Source organism: Physcomitrium patens, chromosome 1 (genome assembly GCF_059467195.1).
Source record: "Physcomitrium patens ecotype Gransden chromosome 1, ASM5946719v1, whole genome shotgun sequence".
NCBI classification, from domain to species: domain Eukaryota; kingdom Viridiplantae; phylum Streptophyta; class Bryopsida; order Funariales; family Funariaceae; genus Physcomitrium; species Physcomitrium patens.
The window spans coordinates 4,912,179-4,923,835 of record NC_143410.1 but is presented as its reverse complement, the minus strand read 5'-3'; the positions used below and the strand labels follow the sequence as shown (position 1 = coordinate 4,923,835).

At 35.2% G+C, this 11,657-nt stretch overlaps 1 protein-coding gene across 2 annotated transcripts; it reads right to left on the bottom strand.

Moving 5' to 3' along the window:
- Positions 1-2,493: 2,493 nt before the first annotated feature.
- LOC112280262 (fucosyltransferase 2) lies at positions 2,494-6,476 on the bottom strand. Of its 2 annotated transcripts, XM_024515565.3 has the most exons (5): positions 5,887-6,205; positions 4,872-5,667; positions 4,372-4,725; positions 4,068-4,265; positions 2,494-3,948 (listed from the first exon to the last, which is right to left on the bottom strand). In XM_024515565.3, exons 2-5 carry the CDS (start codon positions 5,577-5,579, stop codon positions 3,547-3,549), a joined length of 1,662 nt encoding a protein of 553 aa, XP_024371333.1. In that variant the 5' UTR covers positions 5,580-5,667; positions 5,887-6,205; the 3' UTR covers positions 2,494-3,546. The 2 variants fall into 2 exon arrangements, with proteins under 2 accessions (XP_024371333.1, XP_073388066.1); XM_073531965.2 differs by having other exon boundaries at positions 4,872-6,476.
- Between the last annotated feature and the right edge of the window lie 5,181 nt (positions 6,477-11,657).

Genomic DNA, 11,657 nt, shown 5'->3' with positions numbered 1-11,657 from the left:
GCCTTCAATCCTTACGTGTTGTCAAGGTACCTTTGCTTTCACCTCTCACTTTATTTTTACTATCGTCTTCCCAGTGACTTGTAAGCTCCACATTTCACTTTTTGGCTAATAAATTTTAAGTTTAACTTTTAACCTTTAATATTTTCACTTTAATTTTTAATTTTAACTTTAACTTTTAACTTTAACTTTTAAATTTAACTTTTTACTTAACCTTTAATTTTAACTTTTAACTTAACTATTTAATCTTAATTTTTAACTTAATTTTTTTTAACTTAACTTTTAACTTAGCTTTTAATTCAAACTTAAGTTTTATTCTTATAGTCAATTAATAGTAATAATTTAGTTAATTATTTTTATTGTGTTTGCATAGTAAATTTTATTTAGCATGTTAATTTAATGTTGGTAACCATTGCTTGGAAGGCCTAAAAATAATTGAATTTTTAATATAAAGATTTAAATTAATCTAACAATTACACAATTGGGAGCTCTCCAATTCCACCTCTTGGACTTATTGTGTGGCATAAGTTTCATCAAGTGGTGAAATTTGGCCTCACAAGGCATATGAGATGCAATTTGGCACCAACGATATTGTTAAAAAGAAATAGATATTTTTACTTCAATAGGCAATGGAAACCTTGTTGCATAAATTGGTGGAGCTATGAACTCTGTAAATAACATTTCTATTACCTTTTCTAATATGCCTTGCTTAAAGAATAAAAATAATCCTTAGTACATGAATACATATCTAAAGAAGAGTAATAAAATAATATAATAAAATTAAATAATAAATAATAAATAAATCTAATTAGATCCAACTTGATGATGCCTCTCAATACCTTCTATTCAAAAAAACAATTAATTGTTTTACCAAAAAGACTAAAGATATGATAAAACAAGTTGTATAACAACTTGGGTTTACTACAAACCACATCAATCTTCATCTACACACCTATAAATTATGAAGGCATCAACACATGAGCACACAAGTACTAATGCATATGCTATTATCATATACTAAATAACTTGAAAACTACTTGACCTCTCTTGATGCTCTTGGTATTGTGCCATAGTTGTAGGAAGAAGAAATGATAAACTATATAAAATTCATGCAACCTTGTATGAAAAGGGATGTTAGCTTACTTCATCTAAGGTCACAAATGTTTATCATCCACTTAATCTAGATGTACAGATCACTTAGGCCTTGCATTCATAGTTAAAGAATTATCCTATATTATTGAATATTGAATATGTAGGCACATTGTGCACTCTTAATAGAATTTGTTAATTGCTACAAATTTACCTCAACCTCGGACTTGGAGCCTAGATTCATGCGCTTCTGAACTACACTCCTGATTTTCAAAGTGTTTGTGCTTCTAGACAACTTAAAGAACTCGTAGCTGTTGGATTGTTGAAGTTGAGTAAACAAAACATGAGATTTGTTTCTGTACAGGCAAGTCCTTGAAAGAACTGCAATGGAATTCGGTAGAGCGGATGCTGTCCATGTTAGCTCCTCCAAGTGGCAACTTGCTGCATTCTAGTGGCTCATTGCTTCCAGAAGAAGATGAACAATGTCAGAAGCCAAGCATGGCTGCTGAAGCAACTATTCTAGAGTTTTTGGCCTCATGAATAGCCCTAAGATATCACCCATTTCATACTGGAAAATAGCCATTTGAGTCACTTAAATCGTTCTTTGGTCTAACTTCTAATCACTTTGCCTGTTTGACACGCAATTTTTTTTTTTTTGTGTCGACACCCCATCATGTTCCTTGTGTTGAGTTGCTGGTATATAAATCCGAAAATCCCAATATTATTGTGTACTTTGTGGAGTAGTGGAAGGCATTTTTTCTACTGCAGTTTGAAGATTTGTGTCAAAGAGCTGCTCTACATGTGAAACATTGTCTTGTTAGGAAAATCGATAAGTAAAAACATTTGTATGCCTTACCATTAGAAATATTTAAATAATGTAGTGCTATAAAATATTGCTTAAACTCAGAAATGTAAAAATTCATATTAGCAAGATAATCTTTAACAACGTAGTGGTCAGAAAATGAGTTGTCTGTTTCCGTATTGGTCAGTAGATTGAAATGAAATTAAACAATTTACGCACAAAGATTAGTATTTTTTTCAAGGCAGATTTACAATGTATTTGTACTACTTATGATAATAATAATTACTCATTTATATATATATATATATATATATATATAAAGAAAATATCATTTTGACAATAAAATGTTGCACTCTGTTCAAAAAAATTACAAATATTTTATTAAAAATAGAATGTTTTATTTTCAAAGTAAAAAAAATTACAAAAAAATTACAATTATTTGCATAAAAATTCATGCTTAAATAAATAAATAAATAAAACAAAAAAAACAAAAAAAAAAAACCTATCATAGTATTAGATACTCACAGACAATCCAAGAAATCATTGATTTGTACAAGTATGCAGCATGCATCATATATAATAAATAATACAAGAACATTGAATAATTTGAGACCACAAAAAAAATATTCATCATTTTACAACAATCTCTTTTGAACAGTTGTGAGCACAAAAAATCTGTAACCCAAAAATCCTCTCAGTAATTCTAATATAGCTAATAAAAAATGATGGTTCAATGAGCATTTGATAACCTAAATAATCAAAAAAAAAGTTACGGTAAAGAATTCTGGTCTTCAAAAAACTTATTCAAGAGTTATAACAAGTACCAACCCTGTACAATTCCAAATAACTCCATCTAACAATTTCCGTAAATTTTGCCCTAATTTTCTTCTTTCTCTCACAAAAGCATATCCTCTTCTAGAATCCATATTAGCAGTGTACCATATGTAAACTCCACCCCCTCATTGTCCCCATCTAGCAGGCACTGAGAAAGGAAATTAAGGTCTCACTGCATTTTGTCGGATACAGAAGGGATCAACATCAAAGCGGCAAAATTTACCGTCCTTCACTAACTTGCATATGACAACTTCTGGTTTTCACCCTGATAAACTCGATTCTAAGATGGCAACACTTCTTTGGAATTAACAATTGTTCACAATTCGGGGAGATTGAGCGCAATCGGATCGTGCACAGCTTCGCGTGGGCTTGTGAGCCGAGTAGACGGAGATTACGCTACTGAAACACAGCGCAAGAGGAGCATGCATAGCTTCAGGTGGGTTTGGAGGCAAAGGAAGGAATGGGTGAGCGCATTACGTAGTGGGGACATAGGAGGAAATAAAGAAGGGGCGTTGAAAATCAAAAACACCAAACTTAATTTGTGCATCACTCATGCCCTTCACCTTGCCGATCGCACAAGCTACAACTCCATCACCAATGCATGAATTCCTATTTCAGTAACACCATCCCCGGGCACTTCCATGGACGTCGTCTCCGGTTTGAAACCAAGGGATGCAGTATCATGTCGATGCGGACTGTAGGCCGCGTACCCATGTGCTGTTTCTGAACAACTAGATTGGAGGCTACTGATCCTTCGAAATATTGGATCAGAACCTGGGGTTGGCAAAAGCTGGCCATGATCTTAGGTCGAGGATCGCCGAATCCTAACTCTGTAGAACGTCGCCCCAGAGTCTTGCGCTTTCATTAGGTTGCTCTGATTCCTGGACTAGTTGCAGCCCACCTTCATGATCTACGCATTCTCGGACGTGGCACCGCATCCACTCTCTGTGCGATTCGTTTCCGGTGGAGCCAGGATCACATCTGGGTTTCTGGGGGAAATGGGTGCAAGGCTGGGTAGATATACCTGGGTGGCATGATGAGGCATTATTTTCCTGACCCGGTGGGACTGTTTGTGTGTTGAGGTGAGACGGGATGATCCCGCCAATCCCCTGAGGGATGTACCCAAATGTTGAGTAACGGCTGATTAAAAGCACGTCGCTGAAACTCAGCAGCCACATTTCGACGAACGCAGTCTCGGATTGGTGCATGGACCCGTCCTGACGATCCTGCATACAGAACCAAAAAGTATGAAGAGAACGTATTCGAAAAAGTTGCCACGCTTGACTTGAGCTTTAAACAGCATGTTGAACGCGGTCTATCCGGAGAAGCACTATTTATGTCTTACCAAGTGAGAAACCATGTGGAAGCGAATCACGGTGCCGTTCACATTTGGTCTGTTTACATATAAATCCTTCATTTCGTCGTAGTAACGAAGCTGCAGGGACGTAACTAATACCGAGATCTCCGTTGAACCCTCGTATCCGTTGCGGGCAAACGACATTAGATCTGATACGTCCTCTTCCTCTCGTAGCTTTGGCAGTGCCTGAAACGGACAAGGACGACGGTGTCAATTATGCGGTCAATGGTTGACGAGATTACGAAAAATTTAACACACATATCACGACAAAGTAGGAACTATGGATAATCACCCGATTGGTTTGAAGGCAGTCCAGGATTCGGTCATATACAACGGGGTCGAATTCAGCAAGGTTGGGTCGCCCATGAAGGCGAACCTGCACCCCAACTCGTCGAGAAGATCCTGCAAGGTATGCGAAGTACAGACGGACAACGTGCGCCCAAAGCTTGTTGTTGGGAAGCAGAAGCTTATGACTGAGAATGGTGAAAATCTGCCCGGGTTTAGCCAAGGGGTTCAGACGCTCCCAGACACGAGGAATCATCAAAAGACGCGTGATGAAGTACTGGTTGCTGGTCCATGCCAGCCACCGCACCTTCGCGAGGCCGTTGTGTGTGTGGTCGCAGAAGAACTGGCCATCAGCCCATGTCTACAACCATTAACCAAGTCACCAATTCAGTTTCCATTATGAAAAATTTAACCTAAACGTGACACTGTAGCGTTGCCTAGTGATGAAGATTTTGAAGACTTCAGTAATGAGATGAATGTTACAGGTCAGATTTGAAGCACAGGTACCTGGATGTGGTCGAGGCTGAGACGAACAAAATTGTCGACGTCGGTGAAATTCTTAGAGATTGCCACGTTCATTCTCGTTGCGTTCCCCCAAACATTATCATACGGAAAACCTTCTGGCAAGTACCAGGAGGATCCCGGAAATGGGTCGCACAACAGGTCCTTGAAGTGTTTTCTGCTCTCCACCAACACGATGCGGTCTGTTGCTAGTGCGTAAGCGAATGCAGAAGTGAGCGACAGCAGCTTGTTCCCCAACCCGCCGCTGCCCTCCATGACAATCATATAGTTGCAGTCGACTGTCATGTTCCGCTCGTGCAGGAATACCTGCGTCCAATTCTTACCCTGCGTGCATGACTGGTGCATGGCGACGTAGCGATCCCATGCTTTGTCGAACTCTGGCAGTGGCTGGAATCGTTCGGGATCCCTCCGGTAGAGAAGATGTTGTGTCCTTGCAAGACATGTGGGGTCATGAGTTATATTCACCAGTGCGTCACGGCGAACTGAAGCTGATTCTGAAGAAGACTTTTCAGGTTGGTTGTTTCTTATGCTCGAGATGTCCGCAACTGCTTTCTGCGAGGAATATTTCGCCCAGCCAATTACGGTTTCAACGTCCATCGCGAATAAGCACACGAAGATGACCACGGTGCCCAGAGTACCGAGCAAGATGGCATTTCCGGGGAGTGACACCCCCTTTGCGCCATCTTTCGTCATTTCTGCTTGGAAATGAATCGGAAATTCAGAGCTTAGAAGCCTGCGTCCTCAGTGGGCGTGGTATTCTAATCCTCGAATTCGGTCAAATCTGTTACCAGAACAGCGACCGCCTGCAGTGAAGTTTACTGAAATTGAATCTCCTCTCCCGCATTTAATGTGCGGGATGATGAGTGCCTTGGACTTCAATACAGTGGAGTTTCCAAATTTCTCTAACGAGAGGGAGAAGCTTGCACAGCACTGATAGTGCTTTGGAAGGATATTAACAGTATTTGGACTGCTAGTCTACTGTGTACCACATTGAACTCACCTTGTGTTCATTCGCATACCACCTTGGGATTTTCGACATGTGCTCAGCTCTTGCATGGGTACGGGACGGCACTCAGCATCGGCTCCTCAGCGTTAGAGTTCTTGATCCAGATCAATGCAATTGACCTACAAAAATATCGCCAAGGAATAAGCAATGCTGCGTAGAAGACTGGAGGTACGATGACGGCGAGTTGCTGCGGTTCCTAGATGTAGCCAGATTCCCATGAACCCCTTTCAGCAAGAGTGATCTCTGGAGAAACGTCGAGACCCTCAGCAGTGTCGTCAGAAGAGGCAAAGTTGACCCGCATCACAAACTGGACGTTGTCATAAGATGTCGAACGCAAATCTTGTCATGCCACAGAAATCTTTGTTGACACAGCCACAAACTCGGTTCCACGTCCACGGAGTCACCGGCGCATCTCTCCTCACCAAGCCCACCAAGCAGTAGCACGAAACTCGTAGAGCAGCACCTCCTTCATATTGCAGCTCCAGAACCCTTACCGTCTTGGACGAAGTCTAGGCCTCACGCAGAAAGGGATGTACTCGTTTGAGATAAGCTGGCTTACAGTCTCAGCCCAACAGTATAGCACCACGCGGAGACAATTTGCAACGTGGTCTTTCAAAGCTTTACAGATTTGACGTCGCAGCCAAATTAACGAAGGTGACCTACTTTTTGGTTATGAAATTATCTTTGGATCAGGTTAGTGCTAGGTAGCGACTCACCGACTTCGCAGAACAGACACCAAGCTCGCACTGTGACGTGTTTACTTGATCCGTCAGATAAGTGTATATGTTGACATAACTGAATTGCAATTGTTCATAGTCCCCATTGGTAAAAGGAGCGCAACGGATTGTTGGGAGTCTCTATAATGTTGGTAAGACGGGTGCAGGGTTAAGTGTTTTAAACAACAAACTTTCATACAGGTTTAAATTGAACAGGATTAAAGGATTATTGTAATGTTCTGGTGCGAGGAGCCGTATCAGTTTTCCGTTCATTCAGTATGAGGTACCAGCTGGGTACCGGTTCCGCTACGGCTGTGACTCAGCTTCCACTGATCAGTCCAACATCACAGCATTATATTTAACAGCATCATAATGACGCAGGTTTTTAGATCATGATGAAGAATATGGTAATCATGATCCAAAAGATATTGTGTATATATCTTTCATATTCATCATGATATTTACACATGTAAATACACATGTGAATATGATATTTACCCATGATATTTACACATGATGAAGAATATGGTAATCATGATGAATGTGGTTGGATTTCATTGGTTTTGGTTTTGGATCCAGTATTGGAGAAATGAATCCCCTATATCTATTTTTCTAGTAGAGAGATTTTGTTTATTTATTTTTAAAGTAGTGGTGTTAACTTGCGTAAAAAATTACAAGATAGACCTTGCCCCTCCTGGGGTTGTCAGGTCGATGAGCCTCGGTGATAGGTTCCACTTCGGGGAAAACAAGTCACCATAGCAGAAATTTTCATCATGGCACCACGTATTTCTAAACTCCGATGCCAGAGCTACTTTGTTTTGTTCACTACATGGAGCGAAGAGACTCAGAACATGCCTTTACGAAGAGAGAAAATCTAGCAACTGCCACCATCGAAAACTCCTTTAACTTCGGTCCGTCGATTTTAACGTTAATCGGTGTCGCAGACTCAATAGTAAGGCATTTATGATCCCTCGAGTTTTGAATCGAATCTTTCTGTGCCAACCGTGAGTAGTTACGTGGCCATAATCGCCGAAGCCAAGGCAGATGCTGATGTAACAGATGCTGATGTAACAGATGCTGATGGTTAGAGGGTACCGGCGAACTGCTTCATAAGCCATGCCTGCTTTCTCGGATTAATGCAGTTTCACCCGGTACACGTTTTGACACAAGCAGGCAGTGCCGCAGTAACTTGGGCCACTCCCTTCCGAACCGACAACTGGAAAAAGCAGTGTGGTGCGTCCTTTTGTGCATAATTCCTCCGACGTTATTAAATTGTCACGGTCTACAGTGGTCTCGTCGGTAATCGTGCTATGTCCATATTGTACTTTTTCGGTATACCATGTCGTGCATTAAATGTTTTTTGTTTGATTTGTGTAAAACTTTGAAAATAAAATGGATTGTTTTAATAACTCTGTGAATGAATAAACGAAACATGGTCAATAGAGATTTTGATGAAATAATGTCATTTAATTGTTTACCGATTTTGATTATGCAATGTTTTTAGATTTTTTGCAATTTTTTTTAATAAGTCATAACAGCTGGATGTGTATTTTTTAAAGCTCAAGAAAACAACTAGTTTATATTTATGATGTTGACATTTTTGTACTTTTGACAATATGAAATTATCTAAAACTGAACATTTACAAACATGTGTTGTATTTATGTTTGAAGTACATAATTTTTACATGATGTGCATGTTGAAGTACATCTTTTCTACGTGTCAAAGATCATGTTGAAATACATGTTGGTGCATGGTAATATCCATATTGAAGTAAATGTTATTGTATATTGAAATATTTATTTTTATAAAGTGAAATAAATGATGATGCATTTATAATTAAATATTAGTACATATAAAGAAATTTTGAAGTAATATATAATAAGACCAATATACAACTGTTTTTAATAATATAAATGTATGTTTTTTGCATTTAGATCTTAGTATTCATGTAGAGTTTGTTTGTTTGTTTGTTTGTTTTTATTTTATATTTCTTGTCTTTCATATCAGATAATAGAAATAGTAGTTTTTTTAAAAAATTTAATATATCTTTTAATGTCTATATCATTTTGAATTATATATGTATTAGATAATGACAATTTTGTATAGATATATGCATTTAATATAAAATATTTAACTTTACTTTTGTATTGCTATTAAATAAAGCAGCTAAATTGATTATAAGAGTATTTTGAAAACAATTTTCTTATCTAACTTAATATTCAAATCAAAGATTAAAAAGATAACATCTAATTTAGTATTGTAGCAATCAAAGTTTGTATTCAAAATATAGAAGTAGTATTAATTCTTATAATTTCATTCATCAGACTAATAAAATTTAAATTTAAGCTTGTTAATGGATCAAAATTAAATATGTCTTTTGGTTGTTAGTTGAAAATTTTAGTCTCATATTGGTAATTTATTTTATTAAATATTAAATATATTCAAATATTATTATAGATAATTGAATAGTTTTTATTGTTAAAAGAGTATTTACATATATGAATTATTTCTATTAGATATTATGTGATTATTAGGTAGATAGTTAAAATTGTATTATCAATTGACAACTTACAAGTGCCATATTAACTAGTAATCAATATATAGTTATTTTTACCTATCAAGCCATCATGCGACCTAACAAGACAAGTGTCTATATGTCAATTGGACCTTAGCAGCTAAACTAGTCATTAGTATGTTCATACTAAAAATTCCATATCAATAGATTGTAGACTTGTGTTATAAGAACTAAAATCTAAGGCTCATTTTAAATGATTAGTTTTCTTCAATCCTTGATGGTTGGATAATAAGCTCATATATATTTTACATCATTATATTTATATCCTATAGCAATATATATCTCATATTGTTTGATATGGTATCAAAGCTTGATACTTTAGCTTATCCTTTAGAGATTAAATAAATTATATGAAGTTATTTATAACATGTGATTTTTTAATTACCTTAAAGAGGCTATTTTTAGGTGATCAGATTTTTAGAACTTGAATCCAAATTTTAGAATTCCATGGTAGCTCTTTTAGAAGCAATATGAGATTTTTGAAGAAAGAATTGTAGTACAAGCTTTGTTGAAATAATCCCTGGGGCTTTAGAAACTTTTAACTTAGAGCTTGCAACTTGTTTGTTATTCAACAATGGATAAATAAGATAGAAAATAAGAAAATACTCTATCAAGAATCAAGGATTAGTTTGGAAATGTGGTAGCAATGATATTGTAACCAAACAACAATAATAGCAGCAAGATAAGCCGACAACAAGAAACATGCTTTGAGTGGGACCAAGCAACAACAACAACAAAGAACATATTTTAAGAATGCAAAGATTTTTTTAGCACTTTACATGAGAACTTTTATTTGAATCTAACAAAGGTCCATCAACTCTAAAAATTAAGTTTGTAATTTTTTTGTTTTTCTTTTAATAATACCTAGCCTAAGATATTCTAACTTTCTCAATATTGGAAGTTTGGACTTAAGTTGTTTTAGGAGAATGAGTGGTATAATACTACATATACTTAACTTGTTATTATTATTATTATTATTATTATTTAGATTTTTTAAAGAATTTCTATATAAAGACTATAAGTAGATATTTAGTCTCATTTAGATCCTATTTCTGTCTATCTTCTACTATCTTTCTTTATTTCTCATAAGTTTTTCATTTTAGTCATTTTCATTATAACATAGTAATAGAATACTACAAGATAGAAAAAAATAATAGAGACAATTGACATTTTTGGAAGGAAGAAATCAAGTTCATTTTTAGTGAGAAGAATTCATGGAAGGTTATTTGTAGAAAATACAAGAAATCTACTTAAGTCACTTATAGATCCAACAAATTTAGAAAAATAAAAAAATATAGATCAAAGGATATTATTTGTAATATATATATATATATATATCTTAGAAATATAGAATTTTTTACCATAAACAAAGCAAAAAGTATAGAAGTTGCATACAAGGGTCTAGAAGAAATATACAAAGTAAAAAATACTATGAACCTATTATACTTGATTTGTAAGTTTTAGACCACACAAATAAATTAAGATAATAATATTGTCATTCATACAGACAAACTATAAGAAATAGTTGATAAACTTTCTTCTATTAGTAAGAAAGTTTTTGGCACAAACCTTATCATGGTATTATTAGAAAGTCTTCTGGAATCATATTGTACATTAGCAATGACATTGGAAACAAGACCTCTAATTGAATTGATATTACAAATGGTCACAACTCAGCTATTGCAATAATAGTGTTATAACAAAGATGCAAGATCAATCTTATAGGCAACATTAGTAGCAAGTAAAAAATCTATGCTATATTCTTATAATCATAATGATAATAGAAATTTTCATGAAAATAAAAAGAATATCAAATATAGATATTATAGTAAGAGAAGTTTCTATGAAAGAGAGTGTCAAATCAATCAGTTTATTTAGAGGATAATACAAGACTTACCATCAAAAAAATAATAAGATTTTCTTTGAGTTTCAAAAAAGTATTTTAAAAGATATAAAAGATATTTTGCATGTACAAGGACTTACTAAAAACTTACTATCAATTAACAAAATAATAGATTAAAATTATGAAGTAAGTTTCAAAGTAGAGACTTGTCTTATAAAATATAACAATACTATCATCAAAGGTGTTAGATTAAGAAACTTTTATAAGTCGTTAGGTTCTTCTAAAAAAATAAGGCTTCACTTTTTTCTAAGGCAAAATAAATTTTGAACAAGACTAATCTATACTACCAACAATTTGGTCACTTTGATATTTCCGGCTTAAAGAAACTCCATACGAATGATATTGTTATGTATTTTGATGTAGGCAAGTATAAAAAAATTAGATTTTTGTAAAGAATATAATTATGAAAAACAACATTATGATATTTTTTCAATAAAAGATGGTATCCATGCAACAAAAATTTTAGAATTGATATATTCCAATGTAAGTAGTCCTATTCAAATAATGTCACATGGAAGGATAGAATACTTTTATACCTTCTTTGACAATTTTTCAAGAAAGACTTTTATA

Coding starts and splice junctions, on each gene's coding strand:
- LOC112280262 (XM_073531965.2), bottom strand. CDS start 5,579: ATGACGAAAGATGGCGCAAAGGGGGTGTCACTCCCCGGAAATGCCATC. Junction 4,266..4,371: donor ACTGCCTTCAAACCAATCGG/GTGATTATCCAT, acceptor TGTCCGTTTCAG/GCACTGCCAAAGCTACGAGA. Junction 3,949..4,067: donor TCCACATGGTTTCTCACTTG/GTAAGACATAAA, acceptor TTCTGTATGCAG/GATCGTCAGGACGGGTCCAT.